Source organism: Hippocampus guttulatus, chromosome 12 (genome assembly GCF_054856545.1).
Source record: "Hippocampus guttulatus isolate MCC_2025c chromosome 12, RoL_Hgut_1.0, whole genome shotgun sequence".
NCBI classification, from domain to species: domain Eukaryota; kingdom Metazoa; phylum Chordata; class Actinopteri; order Syngnathiformes; family Syngnathidae; genus Hippocampus; species Hippocampus guttulatus.
The window spans coordinates 2,358,458-2,386,015 of NC_141272.1; the positions used below are offsets into that span (position 1 = coordinate 2,358,458).

Below are 27,558 nucleotides of genomic sequence, written 5' to 3' on the forward strand. Positions count from 1 at the left end.
GGGTGTGAAGACAGCCAAGGTTTCTCCGGCAGCTGTAGATTCTAAGACATCTTTCTAAGACTGCTGAGGATACTTAGACAGTTCTAGCTGCCAAGAATGCTAAGAAAGCAAATATTACAAACCTACCACAGCTATGTTTTTTTGGAAAAGCTCAGATGGGTGAAGATGTTCACACAGCCCAGGATGCTAATAATGCTCGGACAGCTACATTTGCTCGGATTGGTGTTAGTGCAGCAAAGACAACTTTGCAATCAACAGCACATTTAGAGACATGGGTGCAGTTGAGAGAATCAAAAATTGTGACTCTCTAGATGAATGTTGACTCTCCATCGATTTTGCTGTTTTTTTTTTTAACCCTCAGCCGCCCCCCTCTGATACGTCACGTCGTCTTTAATAAATGATATTTTTCTATTTACCCAATTCAATTTAAACGCTGTCTCCTCAGATAAATGCCTCCTTGAACTTAAATTCTCGTCGAATATCTGCAAGGCCGTAATGATTCTGTCTGTCTGTCGGGTGCGGCCGTGGCGGCTGTGATGAGACGCGTTGCTTGGAATGTGTAATTTTAGATTTGTGGAAAAGTGCTATATGTGACGCCCCCGTCATCCCCCAACCCTCCCTTAAAAAAAAAAATCTGCAAATGTGAAATTGTGTTTGCCAATCCTCGATTATGTGGGGGTCCACTGTAGTAGAGGAAATGTTTCCACCACCTCCAAGCAGAAGCAGTTAAGTATCCAAGCCAAGCATTCTCAGGGCAGATTCAACAAAACAAAACAAAACAAAACAACAACTAATAAAATTATATTTGGTGTTGTATATATATTTTTTAATTTGTTTTTATGAATAAAACCAACTTCCACCACTTGGAAAATGTGGTAAAGGCTGCTGTGTTGCAATGTGAGTGGGTTATTTTCTTTTTTGTGTTTAATGGGCACGTTGGTCAACTTTAGCTCTTGCCCAAGGCGACGCGAACTAGCGCTGTTTCATCAATCAATATGTTTGGAAAAACATAGTTAATGAGTAGGACATGTTGTATCACTGCGACTTGTAGTGTTGTAAAAGAAAGACAGAAACTATAGTTGTGTGGCATTCGGGTCGTGGCCACATGCCGCTACGATCCTGGGGAAAAAAAATATTGAACGTTTGTCCATAAATGCGGAAAGAAATAAAACTGTAAAAAAAATTAAATGATGCAGTGTTAATGATCGGCCAGAAATTGGGCCAATCATAACAAGTGGCACATCGTGTTTCTGAAGGATCCTTGCATGAAATTGAAGAGAAAACAAATCGTTTTGTTTTGAAGGCGCATATTTTAAAAAAAACGGCAATGAGTAATTTTAATAAAATTAGCGCCTTTGGGAAATGGGAATGCGGATTGACAAAATTGCGAAACTATTTTTGCCAAGACACAAAACCTAGTAAAAATGTCTGGAATATAAGGCATTACATTTTATTTTTTGCTGATTACTTCAATTATTTGCTATGAGCAAGGGGGGGCAAGTGCATACTTGCGGTCTTGCGGTCACTGACAAATGGATGAAACTTACTTTTCAAAGGGAGTGTGCTCGTTGATTGATGTCACGTAACCAGAAGCATTAAAAGCTGCATTTATTAGAAATGTTTAATTGAAAAAGCACACCGCACCAACGCATGTTATGGCCTTAATGCGTTTTTTAATGAAAATGTTTTTACTTATTGGACCATTTTTGTTGTTGTTGTCGTGTTATTTGTTGACGTCAAACAGCAACACTATGCTGTCTGCTGCTGCTCGCTAATGAGACCTGTAATGAGTTGCTCTGTTGCGCTTCCATTAGCCTGCGCCAGCTAGCATGTTGGCCCTACTAACGAGCTCGCTAATGCCTTCGCTTCAGACCTTTAATGACTCACGTGTTTGCTCGTTGCTCGCTGAAGCTGTCAGAAGCCAATCGGTCCACTTGATGCTAAGCGAAGGTGTCGCTCGCGCCGCCGGGATGGAGCGATGGGAAGCAAAAGGCGGCCGCCGACCCATTTCAAGGCTCTTTTTCAAGCAGAAAGGCCACCCAGATCGATTCAGTGTTGAGTTGCACTTTTCAAACTGGGGTGCAGGGGTTAGGTTAGGGTGAACAAAAAAAAACAAGTCCACCCGACCTACATATGGAGACTGGTGTGCCAATACAACAAACATATTAAACCAAGTGTACTTCGTTGCCATAGCTTTAAGCCAGTTAAAAGCTCCAATACGATTGTGACACGTCGCTCTTTTCTCATGTTGTGGTGGGAAAATATTAGCTGCTTGGAAGCGTCACGAGAACAGTCAGACAAGTTGTGACGAAATGGAAAAATTGAGAACACTTACTGTGCTTTTGTAAATAAACTCCTCTCTAATCGTGGTCTCGTTGTTAGTGCAAGTCATCTTACGACGATGGAGAAATATATCGAATTATACTGAATTGACCGTATTTTCCGTACGATAAGGCGCACCACAAAATTTGTGATTTTCTCAAAAGCCGACAGTTCGCCTTATAATCTGATGCTCCTTATATTTGGATCGATATCCTGATTTCATGGACGTAGTGTTTTAAATGTTCTGTCAAGCAAAGGCTTTGTTACAGCTGCAGTGGTTGCGAGGGCACTATATACCGCGTAGCTCCATCTAGTGGATGCATCACGCAACCTCAGCCACGATTGTAGCTTCTATTCAATGCGCTTTATAATGTGGTGCACCCTACATATGAAAACAGTTTTTAAATCGACCATTCATTGAAGGTGCGCCTTCGACTCCAAAGTGCCTTATAGTGCGGAAAATACGGTAATGTGGTTTCCTTCATATTGAACGGGTCATGACTATTAAGATGGAAATGCTCAAAACGGAGGCCTCGCGGGCATTTTCTACTTACGCACGACACAGGGCCCATCTCATGCTAATGTGTCTAATTGTTTCCTAATCAGATGTGAATCAATGAGTTGCATTCTAATCCCCTTGCGGGGGCACTCGCCGAGCCGTGATGGATGAAGGCCCAGTCAGCAGAAATGCAAAGCCAACGCCGCGATGCCTTCGTTTGTCTCAGTCTGTTTGAGTTAAAATTGCTTGGATGGTATTTAGGAGACCCGTGTGGCCGTTTTCCGGGCCTGAGCAGATAAGCCGGAAAAAAAAAAAGTCATAATAAGAGGGCTGGGGTCAATTATTCCCATCGTGCCATGTCGGTCAGTTCCTACTTCCTCGTGAGGTGGTTGTGATCAGTCGAGGTTGGAATTTGTTCTCCCGTTGCCTCAGGAGGTCGCCCATACCCGCAAGCGCATTTTCCTGCACAGTGCAACATCTGCCCACGGGTCTCATTGCAGATGAAGCTTCTCGGTTTGAATCGACTGTGTGTATGTCAGCCGTGCTCTTTGGAGTGCGGCAAGTCGATATTCTTGTTGATCTTGCCTGAGGGTCTGCCTGGGTACTCCCGACTTCCTCACCTAATCCAGAAAGGTTCGTTGAAGAGATGCAATTGTCCAGGGTGTAAGTGTGCTCCCTCCCGTGATTGGCGGAAAACCCGTTTGGGTTGTACCCCGCCGTGGGAAAGGCTCCAACCTCATCCGTGAGCCGAATTAATGCGATTGAAAATGGAGGGATGGCCGGTTGCGTTTCAATTTGCCGTTTGCAGGATGTTTGGGAAATTTGAAAGGCACATATTGGACCGCTTGTTGAGTTTGGGTCACTGTGACGATGTTGTTGACGATGAAATTTGACATCTCTTGGAACCCGGCAGATTTTCAAAATTGTTGGTGCGGTGTTGTCAAGTTGAAGTTGTCACGCCAACCAGATTTGGAGAAGACCAAATTCACAAGCCCGTCGAGTGATCGCTGATCAAGGAACGGAAATTTCTGTTTTGCGGTACAGAATTGGTGTTTATGCACTGTGAAGTTTGTGTTTGAAAGGGATGCCTCACCGGAAATTGTATTTTTATACACGCGACACCCCCTGAAGGTGGGGGTTTTTTTTCCTCCCATGCTAAAGCAAATTCAGACATGACTTCTCCTTCCTCAAAGTCACGTCTTGTTCTTCCCAGCTGGGCTGAGTTGGCGGAGACCAAGGAGGAGTTGCTGATGTTTGTTTTTCAAATGTCATTTAAGTCTTGAATGTGTGTGTGTGTGTGTTTGTGATGTTTGGGTGTGTTTCCCTCCCATCCGACGGCCCTCCGCCACCATGTGTTGTCTGTGTTTGTGGTCCACAGGTCCTCCGCTGCTTTGTTCCTCCGCCTCCTCCTCCCCTGTCGAGCAGCCCCCGTACCCTCCCCCTTGCATCGGGGCCAATCAGAGCCAGGGGGGGTTGCTAGGTAACAGTGCGGCTCAGCCAGCCCGGGACTCTGACTCGGAGGATGAGTTTGGCCCCGGTTCATTCTTAGTTAAAGCTGGCTCGGGGAACCTGTACGCAGCAGCTGCAGACGGTGAGTGGTTTCTCAACTCTACTTCCTTTCTGGAGGCGTGGCCTGCCCGCCGCCCCTCATAGCCCCACCGGACGCGACGGGTTGAAGGTTGTGCAGACGGCTGTCGGCGACAAGAATTGCCCCTCTGATTTATTTATTTTTTTTCTGTCAGCAAGAGAGAGAAGAAAGTTTTCGAGTTGATAAACAGCCTCGGGAAACGCCAGCGAGCGAGGTCTGCAAAGTTCAGCTTTAAAAGATGGAGAAGGGATTTGTCTCAGTTGGCAGCGAAGCGCAATATTGGTTAGGACATCCGACTCGGCTTTGAGGTTCGGGTTTGAATCTCGGGACCGGCCTTCCTGTTTGGAGTTGGCATGTTTTGTCCGCTTTTGCGTGGGTTTGCTCCCACCTGCCAGACACATGCATGTTGAAGACCGTCTATGTTGTCCAGGAGTCAGAATGTGTGCGTGAATGATTGCCTGTCTAAATGGGCCCTGATATTGGCTGGCGACCAGTCCAGGGTTCCCCCCCACCTCTCGCCCAAAGTCCTTTGACTCAGGCCGCGGCTGCCACATGAGGTCTTTTTAAAAAAAAAAGGGATTTATGGATTCGTCAGACTTTTTCTCTGTTTTCTTGTCTCCATGTGCCTCTTCAGACTGTCAGAAGTGGTCGTCTTTAATGCCTCGGCACAGGAAATGACGTCAAGTGTAAACTCGGTGAAAGACATTACTTTAATTAACAAGTCAAACGCAGCCACCCCTGGAGCCAGATTAGCGCTTTTCAAATACTCGCGTGCGACGCGTCGTGAATACGCGTCGGCTCCTCGCCAAAGGCGGCAGCCGCTTATTGGCGTTCTCCGTCTGAAAAGTACCGTCAATGTGTCAGAAGGCGACAAGTAAGAGTCGCTCTAACCTGGATTACTGATCTTCATGAGAATGACTTGCCTTTTTTGCTGGGCCATAATGTCTGGAAACTCAGCAATGTTTTGGTTGGTGAAAACTTTAGGGGTCCCAGACATGACCCCTGAAAAATCACTCTGTTGGACCAATGCCATTGGGCGGACACGTCTGTCATAGCAGGACCAAAGTCTCAAGGGCCCATGTTTGAAACTGGGCATGAAGTCAGCCATTTTGGTTGGAAGCAGCAATTTTGGGTTTGGTGAGCTTTGATTCATGGTGGACTCTTCCGAGCAATTGGCTCAAACGAGCCCCAGTTGGAATCATGCGGAATGTTGCTGCACATCTATACGGTCGTGCAACTCCATGAGCTGGATTACGGCCTCACTTGGCTCCAATGTGCGCTGACTAGACTCTCGTAAAAATCTAAATTTGCACTTCTGGCTCTGCCCTGCTACCTCATTTATGTACTTAAACCAGTGTTTGGGCCCAGTGGCCCTTGTACATCCCATCCTGTAGACTTGGGCCCCCTATCTCCTTATATTAAGACAACAGTCTCAAACTTGGGTCTTAAAATGGACAGTGATTTTGACTTGGACCAGCAAATTGGTGCCCTTGTTAAATCCAGCTCCTTTCATTTGAGGCAGCTGGCGAAAGTCAAGCCTCTCCTTTCTCATGAGCACTTAGAAACAGTAACTCACGCCTTCTTTGTCACATCCCGCCTGGATTACTGGAACACACTTTAGTTTGCAATCAGCCAATCCTCCATGAAGCGTTTCCAGCTGGTCCAGAATGCTGCCGCTCGCCTCTTGACTGGTACTCGGAAGAGGGAGCGCATCACTCCTACTCTGGCATCCCTTCACTGGCTCCCGATACATTTTAGAGTTCTTTTTAAGAGCCTATTATTTGTTTTCAAATCTTTAAATGGTTTTACTGTTTTTGTGCTTTCTACTGTCTTTGTTTGTAATTATTAGTTTTATTGTTTCTTGTTGTATACATGATAATTGCTCCATGTACAGCACTTTGTATACAGCGGTGGTTGTTGCTCGAAATACAATTGAGTTGAGTAGCTTAGTGGAGGTGGAATTTTGAGTTTGTTGTTTTTTTTAATCGGAAAAACGGCGACTTTAATCTTTACACAAAAATACATGGACTATCCTTCCATATACTGTATATTCTTGAAAATTAGGCCTTTTGTTTGTCGGTTGAGAGCCTCCTTCAAGGTTCACAATGTATTCCGACCACTTGTCATAACAAGAAGCTTTTCCACAGCTTTTCCATCTCTTCAATAGCAACTCTCTCCTCTCCTGACAACTCGAAATAAAACACTCTCAATAATTGGTCGAGATCCCAACGGGTCAAATTACATCAAGCTCCATAGTGTCTCAGCTGCCCACCTGCTTGGGAAGGGAACCCCCCCCCCCCTTTCCTCCCCTTTGGAAATGAGTTATTAATCCCGCCGCAAATCTCCTCCTTAATTCCTCGAGAGGTGACATGGTGGTCATCTGGCCGTGACGGGGCGATCCTGGAGAGGGCGGGGGTGGCGACAGCGGGCTTGACGCTCTTTTCCGCTGCAGATTACCCTCCCAACAATAAGGCCGCTTTGCATAGGTAAAGTGGCTAGCTTCGCCTCGGGGCTGTCAGGAGGATGACGGCTGGCGGAGGAGCGGGTGAGGACTTCTTCATTTAGTTCCACATTCCTTTTTCTAAGCCAACAACGCGTCATGCGAAATGCGCTTTGCTCCCAACCCACCATGAATGCCAACAATGGCTGACGGGGAGGAAGGAGTTAATTACAATCACAAAGGAGATCAGAGGAGCCCCCGCATTGTTTTGCTTTTGCCGCCACCACACAACTCATTAAGCCGGCGAAAAGTTGCTGCATTGCAGCACATCACATGCGAGAGCACTTGGCGGAGCAATTACATTGTAATGATGCAGCCAAGCAATTGAATCAAATGCTCTAAGTGTGTTTTACGCTTATTGTTTAATGAAGTGGTTGAACAAGAAGTGCGTGTACGGGATTTGTCTTGAGATTGTACGGAGCAGAAGTACTTGGTACACTCTTGTTTTGGACCACCTCATACTGCAATCGATATGGATAGATTTATTAGGGCCTCAGCATGCATGGAACTTATTTTCCCATTCACTGACTTAAAAAAAAAAAAGCCCCGAAGCCAGTGCCATTTGGCCACATGATATTTGATTGGCTTATCTATCGTGAGTAGGCCCAAAAAAAAAAGTCTCCTGTGCAGCTGGACTTTTGACCACTGGGCTCATCAAAGACGATTCAAGAAGCAAGAAGATTCCAGTTGCCCCGATTCAACATTTGTGAATGACAATGTACGAGACTCTCCACGCATATTGAAAAAACATCTTTTCTAGCAAGCACATTGGTCATTTTGATTGATATCGAGGCAGTACGTTTAAAATGAGTTGGGCAACTATGCCATTAGGTTATGTAGTTTTTGTTTGTTGTTTTTTTCAGTTGTGTGCCGTGAGAATTGCCAAATGTAAAAAAAAAAATAATTTTGAGCCTTGGCTCAAAAAAAATGTCGGAGAATACTCACTTAGACGGTGTGGCTAATTTTGTGTCCACTGAAGGTTTGGTTGAAAAGGGGAAGTTAAAAAAAAAAAAAAAAAAAAAAAAACACCCACGGCGTCTCTCCGTTGTTTTTATGGTGCACCAACAGGCCGTTAAAAAGCCAGACAAGAGTGGGGGGGGGGGTAATTTTTTTATGATACGCTTTTAATTGTCAGTAAACAAGCTCGCATTCTGTTTGCTGCACTGCGGAGCAGGTGGCTTATTATCACGTTGCATCACATTTGCCCGGGGTCATCTCGGAGCCCACATGCAGGATCGAAGTGTTCCGCAGGATTTCGAGCGAGCTAAATAGAAGCCTGAAAGGATGTCGTGTGTTTTTTTTTTTCTTCTGCTTTTTCCTCTTCTTCTTGGTTTCGGGATGGGACCCGCGTGATCGCAAGGCCGATGAGGCCCGCTCGCCGGAGCCTGCAGTCCCTTTTGTGCCGTTCACGGTGGCCGTCGGCTTTCTCCGAGGCGCTGCCTTCCCGGGGAGCCTGCCAGCGGGAGCCCCCCGCCCGATCTCGCGCTATTAGCATCTCTTAATGCCTAGCAGCGGGGGGCCCGGGCCACTGCGGGCTCTTAATGTAGCTTTTGGGGGTGGGGGGGGGGGGGATCAAAAAAGGGACTTGCCTGCCCTCCAGCCGCTCACACCTGACCCAGCCGGAGCGCTGAGCCGTGCATGCTCAAGGCCTGGTGGTGGTGGTGGGGTGGGGGGGGGGGGGGTATAAGTGAACTCAACGAAGCTCTCAAATTGCTTCATCATCCCCCCACGTACATGGAAGGGTGAAGCAAATGTGCCTTTCGAGAGGTTGCACCTGAAACCCGAGGGGGCTAATTGTGATGATTGCCGCTGTGATAATCGAATTGTCCTCAGGGGATGAATAAAGTCTCAGTCTGTGCGTCTGTCCGTCCGTCCGTCCGTCCGTCCGTCTGTCTCACAGTTTCAAGAGGGTTGATGTGTTGTGTGGTGGCCCCCCCCCCCTAAAATGTTGTTTTGGTATGTTTGGTATTTTTTTCCCAATATTTCTTCAGATATGTACTTTTTGTACTTTTTGTTTAAAATTTTCCCAGATTATTTTTTGTATCTGCTGCTCCTGTTTCACACAATTTTTTTTAAAATATTCATTCCTATTCATTCCTCAAAACTTCTCACCTCAGCAGTTAGCGGGGCACGCTGTGATGCCACAAATTAAGATCTATTTTTATTTATTTATTTATTTCTGTGTCCGACTAGGCGAAAGTTTCCCCTCAGTTTGTTTTTCCCCGAGGCCGAAAATGCAGATTGGTTGTAGATGGAAGTCGCAACAACATTGAAAAACTGACTTTGTTGTTGACAGGAATCACAACATGATGCCATGATGTCGTTTAGTGGGAGTCGGGGCTTCAAAGACGGGCTGTTTCTCTTGATGTCGTCGTTTTGTTGTCAGCGGAGTGCAGCCGGCAGACAACTCTTGCATCCTTGTCAGTACACGACCAGCGTGCCTAATGCTCTTTACATAGCGACATATCTTTTTTTTTTTTGTGACACAAATTGAGATGCATCACATCCATCGCATGATGATCACCGACCATCTGTGCCCCCCCCTTCCCCTTATCCGTCCCGTAACGAAATCTCGAAGCCCTCTCTGATGGATGCGCGGCAGACGGACGTACGGAAAGCCGGGCGCATAACCACTCGTCTTGTTTCGGCGGTGACAGGAAATCCATAAAATCTCGGGAGAGGAGCGGCAGGCATCTGCCTGCGGCACTGCTAATGGTCCAGGATAGCAAAGAAAAGCTCAATTTATAGATAACGTTACAGTGAAGCCCGATTTTATCATGGGTTTGGGGTAGAGGGGAGGGGGTGGATTGACCATTTTACCCCTCTCGTATGCTCTCCACACATTAAAACTTGTCAAAACATGCTTAAAAAATATGTTTGGGAAAAAAAAATGTTCTGACTCTCGCTGTCATGTTACTCACTGCCATGACTGCAACTACTATGATTACCAACATAACTCATACTACTTTCAATTTTAAGTTACTTTATTGGTCACGGAGTGTTTTTATTTTTCAAGACGGGGGGGGGGGGCTTCATCACATGATTGGCATACGATGGAAACGACACAAACCGATGTCTCTTCCACAGACAGTGGACATTCCCGTTTATACACTGCCACACATACTGTCCACCACAATGCCCAACATTGCATCGGAGTTATGTGGTATTCCACAGGGTTCAATCTTGGGGCCCTGCTGTTATCATTGTATTTGCTGGCCCTGCACGGTATTTCCTTTCACTTCTACGCAGATGACAGTCAGCGCTACATCTCGCAAAGCAAACAGTATGCTTTCCCCACTTTTGTCCTGTCTTGAGGAAATCAAAGCCCGCATGGCACGAAACATCTTGAATTGCAATGCAAAGACAAGTATGCCTCCTGTCAGCACGTTGTGAGTTGTGACATCGAAAGCACCACAATTGGTCATGCAGGCAAGCTCAGCGGTAGAGCCACCGTGTGTATGTTCGCTCCACACTACCTGTTTGTTCCTTCTCTGACGAGTCCGGGTGAGACGGCTGCTATTCCCGCACGGCGCTTCGCCGCGGGCTCGTCTAATGTTGCAGGAAAGAGTGGGCTCGAGGCAAGCCGGCAGAAAAGTCTTGCTTGACTGCTTTCCTGATAAATTTGTATGTTTTTTTTTTTGTTGTTGTTGTAGCTTTTTTAATAGACAAACACTACTCGCCTGGAAATAGTGCGGTGGTGATTAGCCATAGGCACCGCAGAGCTGAGCGAGATCTAATGATTTACTCCCGAGGCCCATAGCTTTTGATTAATGTTGTCCAATCCAATGGCTCACCCTCGGACGCTCTGCACGGCCGTTTTGTATGTCACGCCGCTTGATCTCTGTGACCACTGCGCGTGCTTTCATGTGACAGCCCGCTAGCTGCGTTGCGCGTATGTCCAGAAATGAGGCGAATCCGCCGTTGCATTGTACACGTCCTTTTTACAGTTAGCATTTTGATCAGACTCCTCGTATTTTTTTACTCCTTGAATTTCTTGATTGATTGTCTTTGCATTTGAGTCATGTGATCGATTCCTGTAAGCTACGCTGTGTCCGTTTCGCGGAATGTGATCGACTCTGAAGACTTAAAATAACCACGCACTATTACCTACAGTACCTTGTGCGCACGCACGTATGCCTCGTACCTGAAATGTTGATTGTTTTGGTTGGAAAAAGGATTTCAAGACTCGTTCGCTGGATGGAACAGATGCATCTATGTTGACTGGTAAAAAAGGTCGGCGCCAATACGCTTGGAGGGAGTGGCCTTTTCGCCATTGTTTAGGTTGTCTTTGTCACCTGCTGCTCGCTGTTGCTCAAATGAGTTGAAACCAACGAATGAATGAAACAATTTACGAATGGGGGCTACAACAATAATACCGTGGCGGAATTCTCTCGGCGATAATTACTTAATGCACGCTATCCGTGCCTGTGAGAAGCTGTAATTCATGTCCGCGCTTCTTGCCTAGTTGGGTGTCCAACATGTTGTGTTGTCAGTCCGCAAGCGGGGGGAGAGGAAGATGTCTGCACTAATGAAGTGCATTAGCTTAATTACTGGCCCAGAGAAGCGTCGGGAGGCTTGGACTGACGCGTGCATCTGCTGGAGAGAAAAATGGAAAAAGTCCCTTTCTTCCGACTGAATGCTGTGGAACGGCTTCTGTTTGGTCAAAGCATGAGAAAGTTTTGGCCTTTGTGCTCCGGTCGCCGTCCTCTCTTTCTTTGCGATAACTAATGAATCGCCTTTTCTTTTCAGCCAGTCAATAGAGAACCATTAATTTGATTGATTTATTTTTAGCCGTCCTTTTGAATGATTACGGCTAAGTGAAATCGGCAATTGTTTTTCGACTCCAGCCCATTTGCTGAACAGCAGTGGTTCACCTGAGGCTCGAATGACGGATGACATACAGTCACTCTGAATCACGCATACGTACGCAGTCAGTTCTATTTAATAAGCCACGTGAAATTGAAAAATACATTAGTGTAAGTATATGAAGACAATAACATGGTCATCCGGTTATTTTTAAAAGAAAAGAAAATGTATGTTCCATCAGAGAAGGGTTCATTTACTTTCCTAAATTACCAATGAAGGATAAACACCAATCTGCCCCAAAAATAAAATCATACTCATAATTTTAAAACTTTTTCCGCCATAAGTGTGGCCTTATCACCTTGTACATTGGTGGGAAAAAATCGGAACAATTCAAAACAGCAGTCAGTGTTCATATGAACACTGAAGGCTTCTGCTAGAAAACAAAAATGTCTTGAAATGCCCACACGAACAGCTGAACTTTATTGGCGGTTCATCAGAGGCACTTTAAATGGCGGCAGATGGGTGCTGACATTGGAGTCGTCATGTTTATTCACTAAATATGATATGATGTTCATCCATGCATTTTAGTCTTATGGACTACATTAGCATAATCTGATTAGCGCAGTTTGGGCGCCGGTTAGGGAGGTCATCCCCCGAATTTCATGCCGGTCCCCCTTTTTTTTTTTCCTCATTCCGCCTCAGCAGCCGAGCTAATTATGAGAGAAGCGCCCCGATCGGCCATCTGTCGCCGCGACACTAGCGTGATATACAGTAGCGCTCCCCCCCCTGCAAAACACTCTCCTTGTCTGGGCTCCCAACCATGAAATATGTGGCGCTGAACCGGGTTCAAAGCCGAGTGGGAAGGTAAATCAGCGCCCGGTGCACTCTTTGCAGATGGCCAATGAAAGATGCACATTATAAATCTAAACGAGCCCGTCACTCGCTAGTTTATGGCGGCCAGGTTCTATCTCTCGCCTTTTTTTTTTTTTTTTTTTTTTGCCGGCGTGTCATAAAGGCTTCAAAGTATTGGAGCAGGCAAGAAAAGTGACGACGCCAGATGACTAAATACTGCTTTTATTGTTTTGCTGTGTTTATTTGTTTCGCACTTTTTACTTTTGCATTACTGTGAGACTTTTGTCAACCACCCAACCGTGCGGTGTTGAAATGAAATATGGATTTGCTTCATAAACCACCTGTCGCAAAACAAAAAAAAACGAGCGTATCCAGTATCTGCTTTATGGCAGACTATTTCGGCTTCCTCATTTTGAGTGGTCATGATAAATTTTCACCATCCAGGAATCAATTTTTCATAATCAGGGTCGCGGGTGAGCTGAAGCAGATCCCAGCTGACTTTGGGTCAAAACAGACGATGCAATTTTGATCTCCCCAACATGATCTCTCAAAACTCACTCGGCAGCGCCCTCTGGAAAGTAAAAAAAAAAAAAAAGTCACTCCGGGCTTTTCGGTTCACAGATTGACATGATTGACAAGACTTTTTTGTGCGCCCTGTTTTGAATGACAATTTGCACCCAATTTCGTGTTGATTGGTAAAACTGATGAGGTAATTTTTCCACGGGACGCAAATGATTTGACTTTTGTAGGAGTCGCCGGTCCAGTCTCATGCATTTTTCAAAACCGCGATTTGGTTTGAGCGCATTTCCTTCTTTTTTTTTTCGCCTTCCAGACGCCGTCTTTCAGAACCACCCTCGGCTGCGCACGCCCCCGCTGCCGCTGTCCCATTCGCACTCGCCCAACCACCATCAACACCATGCGGCCTCCATCAACTCCTTGAACCGGGGCAACTACACGCCGCGGAGCAACCCCAGCCCCGCGCCCACCGACGGCGGCTCCTCCGCGCCCGCCGACGCCGGCGCCCCGGATGCCGGCGGGGCCCCGGACAACTGGCTGCTCAACAGCAACATCCCGCTGGAAACCAGGTAGAGTGCGGCGCCGTGTCGGTGGCGACAGACCCACAAAAAAAAAAAAAAAAAAAAAACAATAAAAAAAATGCGGCTCTGTGTCCATGGTGACAGACCCGCAAAAAAACAACAAACAAAAAAAAACTGTAAATATAGCCAGCCATATCCAGTGCTAAACCTTGAATAGCATTTTATAATATAGTTGAGAAATATTTGGGTGGACAAAGAATGAGCATACTCGGCCTTGATTCGGTGACATTTTAGTTCATTATTGAAGTCTGCCGCTAACAAGGAACGATGAAATGAGGACCACTCTGTCAGCCGGGATGTCAACACTGACGAGAGCGACTAACAAGAGAAAAGTGCCGCTTTGGGCCTTTTGTTTTTGTGTTTGGTAACCGTGGCGACGCGGCCGGGTCTCAATTATAATCACATCGGGACGCCAAGTGAAAAGCGGCGCCGACTCGTATTCACGGCGCGTTAATCAGCCGGCGCGTGGCGGCGCGGCGCCGCGTTCGCGGATCGCGGGGCCTCACGTCAAGTGCGCCCATCCGGTGTCATCCTCGTCTCATTAGAACCGCGTCCGAGCAAATCAAGAGAAGCGGCCACTCGCTTCGCGATGATCTCATCCTGCCTGATGAATGTTTTCATGTGTTTGTCTTGGAAAAAAAAAAAAAAAGTCGCAAAATCTGATCGCTCCGTTTTAAAGCCCAACGTGACAATAGTATTATTTTGGATCGTTGATGAAAAGGCAGTTGATCGTTCGGGACCACATTTTCAAATTGCGGTCGTCAACGAGCGCCTCGAGCCACCGTGGCTCATCAAGAGCACTTTTTTTTTTCCTTTTTACGAAAAAAAACCCAAAAGTGAAAACCCCTTCCCCCAAAACTTTGTATGCGGCTGTTAACAAGCTAGCTGAGAGCCTGACAGTGGCCCTCGGAATCAAAATGTGAATGTTCCGTGGCGTTCGGTCACATTCCGATCTGGTATCCAGCTCGGTCTTTTTCTCCCCTGGGCCCCAGGTATCTGCGCTCATTAAAAGTTGCATTCCTCGCCCGTGAAAAGACTTCAAAAGCAGGACTTTTTTCTCTTGGAGCGGCAGCCCTTCGCATGCGAGCGGTCCGTTCCTCCATCGTTGTTTGCCGACGGAACGGACAGACGAGGCCATGCGGGAAACTTTAGCACGAACTGAAAATGTGCCTTTCGGCGAGGCTTGTGCACAACCTTAATTAAGGCTGCTCCCTCATGTGCGAGCAATCGCGGTGACAAGCTGCTTTTGCAAATGTCGTCCCCGCCAAGCCACGGCGCCACTAAACACGTCGCCTCTCGCGTCTCCCGAATTTCATTTGATGTTGCATATTTTCCCCCGTGGATCCCGCATCCACTTTGCACCCTTCGTCCCTCGTGTACCCCGTTACCTAACGTCCCTCAACTTTGTCTTCCATTTTCTCCTGTGTGTTGTCTGAGGACGCCATTGCCGCTCTGCACGTCGTCATTTTCCCTAATATCCTCCGTTCATCATTTGTCACCCACACGATTCCCCAAGGTCCTCCGTGTTCCGTTCATCGTCTCCGTACGCCAGGCTGAAATTGACTCTCGCTTTCGAAAAGGAAGCTCAGCCGAGACGACGTAAATTGACAACAGTCGACATGTTCATATGTCGTAATTGGCGGCCATTTTATTGGAAATGGTTCCAACGAACTACCGTATCGATTCGTTACCGTATATGTCCATCATGTTCCCTTAGTCCTTCGTACTCTTCCGTTATTCAGTCCCCTAAAACCTTCATCTTTGTCCCTTGTCTCTTCCATTCTCATTTGGGCCAGGTATTGAGCTGACTAGTCAACTAGTTGACTTTACCACTCTGCAATGACAGTTACAGCTTGAGGTCAATTAATGGCCAATCAATAAACGGCCGCCTCGCTGACATCAACAGGTGGCGGTGGTTGGCGCACCAAACGGTGACGAAAAAAAACGAAACAAATGACATCGATAGAGCACTGCCTTGCTGACTATGACAGACGATAAATCGCAGCGCCTGCGCTGTCATGTAACAAAGACCAGCGGTGGTCGATCAATAACCTCATTTTATAAATGAACGACTACCGCCTCCAGAGAAAACAACCACGTAGCCTTCATCCCGCGGACACACTCGCAATCGTCTCCCTTCTTCCGTTGCCCCCCCCCCCCTGCCCCCACCCCACCCATCACTCAGCTAGTCACCGTGCGCAGATACCGTTGCGGTCTCACACACATTCAGCGCAAAAATTGGACATTATTATGATATACTGGTGTGACCGGCGACCTTGCTGTTCTGCCCCTTGAATCGGTCTTCCAGTTTCACAATTAGCATCCGAAAGTGATTGGTTGTACCAGTCAGGGGGGGTGGAGCCTGTTCAGGAAGGCTCGTGAGCTTGTGTTCAAATGCGTTGACCAACGAAAAATAAAATGTCGGTCTTTCATCACCTTAACCCTTTCATGCACCCCCGATAACCTGATAAGCTGTCCACCGTAGTGACCGCTGTCCCTGAAAGGGTTCATGTCAACCACAAAAAAAAAAATCCCCAAAAACGTGTGCCCCGTTCCCCTTTGTCCTTCACGTTCAGTGCCCCCACCTGGACCCCGTTACCTCAAATGTCTTGCGCGTTGTGTTTGTCGCCTCTTAACCCCGTTACTTTATTGACTTCAGCTAGGTTTCTAATGTTTTCTGTTTTGTTTTTATTTTTCCTGATGTACCACACTAACCTACCGTATGTCCTTCACCTTCATCTCTTGCATTACAAGTTTGCCCCCCCCCCCCCGGCTTTACCCCAATGGACCTTATGCCGCGTCCCTGTTGTCTTCCACGCTCCGTTTGTATCCCATATGTCCTTCCCCTTGTTCCCTGTGTGTCACCCATCGGTTGCCTGTGTACCCAACTACCCTACCTCCAAACTATTCTCCTTTCCGCTTATGAGTGACGCCTTAGCCGGGATGACACACCGCTAGCGACAATATTCCAAGCCATCGCTCTCCTAGATTAGCCATCTTAAAGTTTCCTATTTGCTCGTGACACCTTGTTCTCTTCCAACCACAACCTTACAAGGAGCCAGAATACTCTAATGTTTATTAGAGAGGAGCAAGACGCTTGCAGAGAAGGGCAGGGCTCGTACAAAACCAGGTAGGCCGGCGTGCCCAAATGACGGGTGGGGGCTAATCCCGCCTTTGATGTAGTCGTAGTCGTAGTAGTTGTAGTAGTTCCATAAGGTGCTCAATGACCCATGCCGCCTGTCCTTGTTGAGCGGAACACTGTATTTTCTTTGTGCTGCCCCGCACGCGCATCTCACCAGCGGCTTCATATCCATCTCTCCGCCTGTGTGTAGAAACATAGCAAAGCAGGCATTCCTTGAGACTTTACAGGACAACCCCATTGAGATGGACATACTGGCGTCCTCGCGCCGCGACGCCGCCTTCGACGACGGGTAGGTCGCATGCTTGCCACGCTTCTGTCGCCAATGCCTTGCGCTATGTTTCCATCACACATTCTCTGCTCTCGAAATGCCATCCGTGTATGCGTGTGCGCGTTTGTGTTTGTGTGCCAGGAGCTCAATCCGTCCCCACGTAGCCCTTGAGCGGATAATGAAGCGTAATCGCTAACTTAAGAGGGCGTGCAAAACGGACCCCCGCGTGTCCGATTGTGAGGCAACGGAAACGCATTATTTTTCTCTTGGACAATCGGTAAAGAAAAATAACCATACCGAGAAAGACTCTCGGTTGGGCGTGGCCCTCTGCCAAGGACAGAAGAGGTAATGGCAGACGGATGTAGATTGGTCCCTCAGGTTGAGCGGCGAGATTAATACTGTACATGACAGAGAAAAAAAGCGCAAAACAATTCAGGGGGAAAAAATGGTGTTTGCTGTTGATAATGTTCAGCTCCAGACCTCTAGGTAGCGGACGACTGAGAATTCGACCTGTGATTGATCCATGATCAAAGTGTGTGTCATGTTAAATGCACGACAGCGAGTGTCGTTTTATTGGAATTGAAATGTCGGAGCGATGACCTTTTGCCACGCATCCATGCGCACACACAGCTAAATACTACAACAACTAAATAGCGTGCAAATAGTTTAACGTTTGTCAAACGTAAGATTGTTACACCACATTTTCACACCCCAGCCCACACACACACACACACACACACACACAGGGCGATGCAGCCCAACGTAAGTGGCTATAATCCACTTAGCAAAATTCCGAGATCCGCACCTTTATCCCATTCTGAAACCAATCGGTTAATTGGATTTCATGCTTAAGTAGTTTTTGTGCGCACGTACAAACACAAGCGACGAAAGCCTGTTCGCGATTACAAAAGAATGCAAAACAAATACAGAACAGGATGCAACGGGTCCTGAAGACAAAAGGTCTTGGATGGAATTTAACGGGAAGTTGGCCATATTGCTTTAAAACAGCCATTTTAGACACAGAAGAAGGTTGACACCATTTGCTCAGTTTTTTTTTCTTTAACCTAGCACATAAAACATCAGTCTATCCCACTCGGTAACAGCCTGAGATTCCAAACACGCTTTTGTTTGACCAATCCACTCAAATTTTAGGAATAAGTTGACTTTTGTGGGCAAACTCCAGGGGTGCGTATTCTGGCGATCTCCGACTGGACACATTGCCCAAAATGCTTTTCGCCCCACTCGGAAGCCAGATTTTCCCAATCTTTATTGATTCCAAGGGACATAAATAATCTAAAATAATGGTGTGGTAGTGAAAAAGCAATTCATTCTTTCACCCGTCATCGACAGATGAACAAATACATTATTTGTACGAAATAATCATTTTTGAGGGGGCGGAGCATGGCGCTTCATGCTCATTTCCAAAAGGAGCAGCCAGGGCCCGTTTATCCCCATTCGCAGTTTTAATTAATCCACAATAGCCTCCATTTCCACTGCTGTGCTCCGACGAGGGCAGCGCAAAGGATTAATGCGACGTTGTCGGGTTGTATGTCGATGTCGTCTCTTTCCCAAGGCGTGGAGAAAAATGGCCGTCATAACTCCTCAAGCTGTGCCGCCGTGTGTCCGCGCCGCCCCTGTGCTTAAAGGTAGCACACGTTCCCAGTCCTGTCCTTCGTGGCGCGCCGTAATGTGCCATTTAATCGCGTCCGCTTCTTGTAAACGCATCAGTAAAAAGGCCTTGACAGCGACGCGGCCGCCTTTGACGGACCTCTCGTTCGGCCCGTCTGACGCTTCCCTCAAAGGACGAAAGAATAGCCTTGACACGCACTCCTGCGCTTCCCGGGAATTACTCTACGAGGCGTTTCCGCCAATATGGGAAAAAAATGAGTTTCACTCAGCAAAGTCTAGTGCAACGATCCCCAACCAGCGATCTCGGTCTGTGGGCCATTTGGTGCCGGGTTGACCAGAGAGCGAGAGCAAAAAACAAAAAAAGTTTTGAATTGATACTATTTCAAATAAGCGAAAAAAAAAACGACTTCTACGAAACAATTGCAACATCCAGCACAATGAAACATGAACGCTTGTTCCAGGGATCCAACATATTGGGTACCGCCGCTTTGGTGCATCTAATATCACGCGGCTCATCCGGCAGGAGGGTTACCATGGCGAAGGGACAGAGTGTACCTGGCAACACAATCACACTTAATTGACAAGTTGGCGTTGACGTGAACTGGAGCCTCTTTTCCTTCCGGCAGGCACTTCCTGTTCAAGCCAGGCGGAACCTCGCCCATGTATTGCACCACGTCGCCGGGGTACCCGCTGACCTCCAGCACGGTGTACTCGCCGCCCCCGCGACCCCTCCCCCGCGGCACCTTCTCCCGCCCCGCCTTCAGCCTGAAGAAGCCCTACAAGCACTGCAACTGGAAATGCGCCGCGCTCAGCGCCATCCTGGTCTCCGTCACGCTGCTTTTCCTGCTGGCCTACTTCATCGGTAAGTTTCAGCCACCTGCGCCGTTCTCGTTCGGGCCGTGCGAAGTCCACGCGGGGAGGCTGGAGCCCAGATTCGAACCCCAACAACCTCGGAAACGGGCAGCGGTGCCAGAGCCCGGTCCAGAAAGTTAAAAAAAAAAAAAAAAAACGTGCCACAGTTTGGCTCGAGCCACCGGCGAGCCGACCAACGAGACAAGCTAGTTTTGTCGCGTGCACGTGTGAAAGCAAAGACAAGTTGTTATCCGAGGGGGCTTTTGAAACTGTCGAAAGAATTTCATTGGCGGATAATTCTGCTGAATTCAAGTCATATATTTCTCATTTCCAGCCGAGTTTTTGCAGGGCGCAGTCCGTTGCTTTGTCACGACCCCACTTGACCTTGGCCGTAATAACGATGTCACTTGAGAAAAGTGCAATCAGCGTTTTTGTGGATGTGCGCTGGTCAGACAAGAAAAGACACTTGCACATTTTCTTTCTTTTTTTAATACACCCCCCCCGCAGCCCCCAACCTGCGCGGCCCAGCTGGCTAAAGGCTATCTCGGCGCTATTAAATCAGCTCTTCCCCTTTTGGCCGGCTCCTAAGTGAATTACACGCCGGTAATATACCTGATCATTTATCACTATGATCTATACTTAGTACCGTTCGCATACCCGTCTGATGGTTGAAAAGTGGTGAAGTTGCCAAATGGCGGTGCGAAAAAAATCTAAATCAAAATTGATACAGATGCTATTCTACCAATATGTTTTAATTCAGAGGGGTGGACAAAAAGTCAGGTCAATCCGGCTCGCCGAGCATTTTGACTCTTGGGTTATTGTTGTTGTTAAAACACATTTTCCACATTGCCTCATCTCTACGATCTAGACCAAGCTCCCGCGATCGGCCCGTTACCGCGCACGGGCGCATATGCGCGCGCTTCCCCACGCGTGCCATGATGAGCGTCAGCCATAAGGTCCCCTAAGAGGAACGAAACAGAAAAATAAAACGGACGCAAAAGTTTATGAGCTTGTGAAAAAGATATCACTGCCTACCTTAGTGGGAGACCTGACGCGGATGCGTGCGACGCGCTTTTGCAGCCCGTTAACCATCGTAGCTCACACATACCGTTTTAAAATGCGTCTCTCGGCCGTCCAGATTGCCATTCTTTGCGAGCGCCATCCCTGATCTAGTCACGGGCGCCCCTGACCTAGACTATGTTTAGTACTGTTAGTATGTGTCTGTGTGGTGCGATCGACAGGATGATGAAAGCCGGACGGTTACAACGATGCCAAAAGGCGGAATAAAAAGACGAGATGACCGCGTCATGTGGTTGCAGATGATGTTCAATGACGGATGTTTCAACGGTCCCGTTGGGAACGCCGAAACGTATAAAAAGAGCCATTGAGGAGCAACGGTTGGTCTTTTAATCGCATCCAGATGCGATCGTACCCCAGCAAAACATTGAGTTTTAGTGAATATATTCTCGTCGGCCGGAATTTGGCGAGGTGGTAAGCCTCCTTGAGATGTCAACCAAGGCCGCGATGACCATGACGATTTGATTCCATTCAAAAGGCTGAGCTGATTCGACTTCGTTGATGATTTGAGCGAGCGACTCGTCCGGCGTTTGTGTCAATGCCCAAAATCAGTTTCGAGCCTGAAAACTGTCGATGCGTTCGTCATCGTCCCATTAGCCGCTGAACGAGACCGCGGCCACGTACGCCGCAATTGGCCAAATGGGCTCGCAAATGATTTCCAGAAGAGACAAATTACATTTTCATTGAGGACATTTTGAATAGATATTTTGCTCAACAATCGGCGAAAGCGATCCATTTCTGGCTCATCCTTTCTCCCCCCCATCCCGAGGGGGATCAGGCGCACTAAAATCTGCATTAATAGTAATCCATTTTATTTAAAAATTCATTATTTTGTCAAAAGATTATTAGTTGCGTTCTGGAGACGGCGGTGATTAAAGATAAAGCCGCAGGATTTAAGGAGAATGAAAGTGGATTTTGGGGGTCCCGACCCAAAGCCCCATTTCATCACACGGTGTTTAAAAAAAAAAAAAAAGAAATCTCCAGGTGCATCAAAATCCGAGAAGCCGCATGTCCGCCCCCAATCGGCGGTCGTGTTTAATTCAAAGACTGATGAGAAACCGCTTTTGATTTGCAGTGCAATTAATTGCGCAAGCTTGTAATTGGGAGAAACTGGAGGCGAGATGTCTGATTCGGCCAATTAGGCCTCGTGATGCATGTTGGGACCTCAGAGTTGCTTTTGTCTGCTCGCCACTTTGCGAGCGTCACTCGATAAAGTCAAAACTTCCATCATTCAAAACTTAAAAGACTTGACAGTGACGGATGTTCTTTGTGTCTGGAATTCAGGATCCCAAACGTCGAAATCGGATGCAATTTGGAAAAAATTACATTTGTTTGCATGACGTTCGTGAACAGTAACGTAAATGTGCCGTTATCTTCTAAGATGTATCGCTCCGATAAAAGGTGATTCGGTACGCGTCTCGATATCTTTCAAAGTGGAGCAATCGGAAAGGGTTTGATTATACGTAGTGTATAAACGTCCACGGGAGCGGATGGCTTCATATCGGTTCCGATTCTTCTTTGATGATGAAAAGTGGCGATCTGAGCAGAAACGGGGCCGTCACTCCAGTCGTCGCATCAGAGGAAGCCGAGCCGTCTGGAGCTGGGCTGGCGGCGAGCAGCGTCGACCGACCTCGGAGTCTTTTGCTTCCATGTCCCCTAATTGGCACCCGGCGTGACCCGACTTTCCTGCCAAGACGGAAGTGAAAGGAGGCCACAACATGTGCTGGGAAACTCTTGACAGGTCATCGCCTTGTCGAGAGCGCAGCTTGTCTCCGTCGCTGGATACCTCATTAGAAGCGTCTAGTTAGTCCTATAAAACATGTCATTGCAAATTTTGTACACCCCTCCACAAAAAAAAACCCAAAACACCAAATTGGGCGCCCGTCTTGGCTCGCATCCAATACCCCGACGTAAATCTTTAAAGATGGGAGCACTCGTTTGCCATTGGAGGCCTCGGGGATGGACGGGATGAAGAATGACACATTACGAGGACACTTGGAACGACGCCTCCTGCCCGGTGACTTTGTGAAAGCGTGTTTTCTCACGCTCACTTTGTCTCCCTCTCTCTCCGCAAACTGGCCGTAACACCACAAATCAAAACGGAGAGACTCTCGGCGGTTCTGGCAATGACAAACAAAAAGCAGTGTTCACTTTGTTCGCCGGTTGTCACTGCGGACACAGATCGATGCCCCCGTGTAGTGTTGTGGAGAAACTTTGAGAAGAAAAACACAGGCGAGACTTTACAGGGCGTTTAACGTGCGAACGCAGCGTGTGGCAGAAACAACCGGAAGTCACTCCTAAAACCGTCGGCGGATTTTCTGCCCTGCTGTGGAAGCGTCGAGCGGTTTCGCGAATGTTCAAGCAAGTAAATCTTGTTTCTTTTGGAGCCAAACTCGGCTTGTGTCGTGCACTTTCAAACTCAAGCTTGAATGAAAATCCCAGTGTATATGTTTGGCTTTTCGGAGATGTCTTGAGTAAAAAAAAAAAAAAAATTTTAAAAAAGGTTTAGCTCAAGGCAAGATGTCGTCGGCAAGTGTCTAAGAGAAAAAAACATTTTGAACAAAAATACACTGGAGCCTGTGTGCGGTGTGCGCCAGTGATCACAATGCTTGGCCGCCTCTGCCTCAATTAGAGCCACAAAAAAAAACAAAAAAAAAAACACTTCCGTCCTCGTGTATGCGACACCGAATGTGTATCAGTGCTCGTCTTGTGCTGGTTTGTTCTCGGGGTGAGGACTGCTGTTTGAATTCTTGTCAACAGATGCGTGTGCAGTGTGGAAGGGCTTCTTGAACAAGCCTTCAAAAGGTCTCGCCATCGCAAAAATTCTGCCACTTGAGCCCATTTTCAACGTCGGGAAATCGATTATCTTCATCCCATTTGTTGTTTGTCAATTTTTTTTTTTTGGGGGGGGGGGGGGGGGGGGTTGCGTCATGAAAACAAGCTCAGGCCTCCGAATCGGCACAATGAGCAACATAGCAGCGAGACTCAAATCATTTGTCTCCTTCGTTCCCCAATTTGAGCCCGCTACCGTTTTGGGTGATTCTGCCATCGCCTGTCGCGTACCATCAAAAGAGATTTTGCTTTGTTGTGCGAGGATGACAAGAAACACTTCATGCTTTGCATGTGCATTTGCCATTTATGATTCGTATTTAGCGCCATTTATGCAAATCGATCACAAGCATGTCACATTTTAACGCAAGAAGTACACCAGAATATCGGATGATGAACAATCAGCTCTCTTGAAGGGAAAGCGAAGCTTCTTTTGTTTTTTCCTCAGCATCGTGCCCTGTTCAGAGTGCCGCTTTCGGAGTAGATGAAAGAATTGTGTGGTTATTTACTCAAAGAGCTGAAGAGAAGCAACAAAACAATAAAATGGGCCCGTTGAGTTTCTGGGCCATTTTTTTTCTGCTGACCGTTGAATTCCGAGATTTTTCTTTTTTGCCTGGCCTAAGCTCATCTTGTCCATTCTCGTAATGGTGATGTGTCACCCCACGCCCCACCCCCACCTTCAACCCCCCCCCCCCCCCCCCCCCCCCCCCCCCCGCACCACTACTATAGGGTATTTCTTTTGTCAGGCTATCAGTGTGCTTCATCCATGCTTCTTTTTTTTTTTACTTTTGAGCTTCAGTCTTGCTGTTGAGGGTGTGGCGTAATCAGCTGGGAGCGATCGCAAGGCAGCTGGGGCGGTCCACGGCAGATGTTGTCGCTCGGGGTCAACAACGGCGCTCGGATGGCAAAGCTCGGCGCAATTTGCCGTTAACCATGAAACCGTATCATCTTTGCTTCGGCGTCCTGTTTTCACGTCGCCGGTCGTGTCGCTTTTTGCAAAGGTCTTAATCCACTTTGTGCCCATGACCAGTCTGCAGCATCAGTTTTTGGTTATTCCGTTTCGAGGTCTGTTTTTTTTTTTTTTCTCCCCCAGGTGACATGCTGTACTGATCGCTAATCAATTAGTCGAACAACTACTCCAGTGTTTCCCACCGTTTGTTATGTTTTACATTCCAGAAATCTCCCCCTCAAATGAAAATGTCTCGGTCCACTCAATCGATTCCGTTTGCTTGTTGTGACACTTTCAAAATACATATTCACATATTGACCTGTCCAAAATGTGCATCAGTCCATCACACTTTCTTTATTTATTGAATTATTCATTTTCCAGGATTGTTTTGTCGCGCAGAAACTCGCCATTTTGAGTAACGGGACTGAAAAGCATCGGAAATGGTTGTTAGCATGGAATTAGCAAATAGATTATATGTAGCCACGTGGCATTTACGCTAACAGCATGTTGACGCTATTAAAAAAGGAGATTAAAAAAAAATTGGCTTCAGAAGTGCCGTCTCTTTCAATACTGTTTCGCAAAACGTGAAAAGTTGAAGTGATAAAGTCACAGATTTGTTTACATTGTTGTCGCAATCTGACTTTATGTTCACACTCACCCTTTATTTTTTGAAGTTGTCTGAGTGAACACTTGAAAGACCGCAAACGAAAGTGTTGAAGTTGAACAACTCTAATTGAAGTAGATAAGCTGCCTTTCATATTCGTTGAGGGTTTGTTTGCCTTTATTTTAGCTACTCACCGCCGAGTGTCGGGACAAACGTTCTGAAACTATCGGTGGAATTGATCGTGAAAGCCTGGATGTGCTTTTAGGGGGTGGGGGGGGGGGGTGAGTTTCAATCACCAAAATGCACTTCTTGTGTCTCCCCGTCCAGCCATGCACCTTTTTGGACTGAACTGGCACCTGAAGCCCACGCAGAGACAAATGTACCACGTGACGGACGACAATACGAGCGGGCCACCTTTCCCGACGGACCTGAGCTTGAGGCCGCTCGGCAACACGGGCTTGGAGATGCCCGATCGCCGGGGCAAAGACGACAGTGAGTGCTCCTTTCAAGCGCTTTATCGCAACGGCTCAGCCGGAAAAGTTTTGGGGGAAGAAACCAAAAGTTTGCCGGTGACATTTGCGGCCATTCGGCGCTTGTTTTCGCACGGCGCCTTCTCGGGCCTCGGTGGCATGCGGCGAGATCTGCATTGTAATCCCGTGAAAGTGCTTGTCGGTGGGAAAGCCTGATTTGTTCCTGGAGAGAGAAAATGGCACAGCTTCAGGGAGCCGTTGTCCTGGGGCTACAACTGTTGGGGTGGTGGGGGCGGGGGGGGGGGGGGGGGATTAGCCACTCGTTCACACTTCATAACAGATGTGATCCTTTCATCTCCCCGCCCGGACCACCGTGCCTGGCAGCCAAATACAGCGTGTGTGTGTGTCCCCCTCCCCCACGGTACCGACCGCTCGGCTCCATCCAGGAAAGTTTGCCCGCTTCCATTCCGGGGCAAATGGGCCAAAATGTAGCCGTGCCATTTGCCACTGGCAGGCCACAAAAGGGAGAGAAAAAGGAGTCATTACCATATAGATGAATCCCGCACTTGTCTTTTTTCATTTAACACGTGGCAGAAAAGTGTGTTTAGCCACTGAGGCGGCGGCTGCAGAAAAGGTCCAAAGCTCAGCCACCGGGGATGGGAAATCAATATTTTTTTTTCTTTTTGGGGAATAAGTCTCATTCTGGGCTGCTGTCACTTGTAACAATGACGAGCTGTCTCTGTCTCGTTTTGCCACCGCAGCACAAGCACGACATTAACATGGAGTTGGGCCAACTCAGCTAATTGGGTCAGTCGTGACTGACATGTAAGCCGGCCTATAACGGCACCACGCGTGACGGAACAGCCTGCCGGCCGTTGTACGGTCAAAGTAGAGCAACACAAAGAGCATTTTATTGTGCCTACCGCAAAAGTCAAAATCCCAAAACTTTGCTGTGAAAACAAATATTACCGATAATATGAAAGTTTTACATTCTATTAATATACTGTACTTTTAAGCTAATAGGCAACTCCTCCCGGACGACGCGCGACGTTCAGCGTAGCGCGCCGTAATTCATTCCCAGTTTCCATTTATGATTTGAGTCATTTTCGCTCAAGGGTCTGGACACATATTTATTTGCCTACTATTTTGCTGTCCAAAGTTGGGAACGCTCCACTTTAAAGTGCTTCCAGCTATACCTCTGTGTAAAGTCTACTCAATCACCCAAGCACCTAAATCCAATTTCATGTCAATCTTAGATTAGCTTAGCAATTAGCATGGCTTCTCTGTCTTTCCCCTTCCTGAGAACGATAATTCGCCACCATAAAGGTAACGGCAACTGACTGCGGAGCGATTTTAGCTACAGCAGCCAGCCAAAGCTAGCTAGCTGGCTGCTCGTGCTACAAAGAGTGATTCGAAGCTAGGCTTTCGGCTCCAATATTTGCGGGGACGTACTTGTCATTATCGTCTGCGGTGCAAGTGGTACGCCGATCATATTTAATCTTGGTGGATTGCTGTTTACTGTACGATACGTCTTTCCGAGCGCCATCTGCAACCTTAAGCCAAGCCCGCCGCCGCGTCCCGATGCTCGTTGTCGTTAGCGCGTTCGTCGGAGCTCGTCAACGCGGGGCTAACAGATGTTGTCATTTCCACTGAGTCCGGCACCAGGTGCAATAAGCAGCATACGGAGCTCTCTTGCAGCTCCTTCTCAAATAAAATTACATCTCTCACTTTATTACGATAGGTTCAGTTACAACTGTACAACTCATGTTTTTTAATTTTCCCCCCGCCCCCTCTCGTTCGTACCATTTGTGCCACCATATGTTCGACCTTTTTAATTCAGTTTTCCCAGACATGCCATTAGTTTGGTGGCAAGTCTCTGAAAATGTGTTAAGGCTTGGATTACAAAGCAACAAGTGGTGGAAAACACGTTTGACTGAGAAAGCGTCAAGTGCGAACTAATTAAATGCTACCATCGTATTTTATTAATGTCGGTCCAGCACACATCCAAATGCGACCCAAGTGTTTCTCTTTGAATGTATTTGTTATGCGCGCTTCCTTGGAGTTAGGACAGGGA

General features: G+C 47.3%; 1 protein-coding gene across 7 annotated transcripts in view; it reads left to right on the plus strand.

Annotated features, from left to right (window-relative positions):
- Positions 1-27,558, plus strand: part of tenm4 (teneurin transmembrane protein 4) — a 148,973-nt gene that overhangs the window by 41,866 nt on the left and 79,549 nt on the right. For 4 of the 7 annotated variants that reach the window (XM_086124908.1, XM_086124909.1, XM_086124910.1 and 1 more), the window contains exons 4-7: positions 13,400-13,652; positions 16,997-17,095; positions 19,330-19,565; positions 25,342-25,506. In XM_086124908.1, coding sequence (XP_085981034.1) covers positions 13,400-13,652; positions 16,997-17,095; positions 19,330-19,565; positions 25,342-25,506 — 753 coding nt within the window. Of the gene's footprint in view, positions 1-4,199; positions 4,413-13,399; positions 13,653-16,719; positions 16,795-16,996; positions 17,096-19,329; positions 19,566-25,341; positions 25,507-27,558 lie in introns of all 7 variants that reach the window. The other 3 variants (XM_086124912.1, XM_086124914.1, XM_086124913.1) reach the window with 2 other exon arrangements.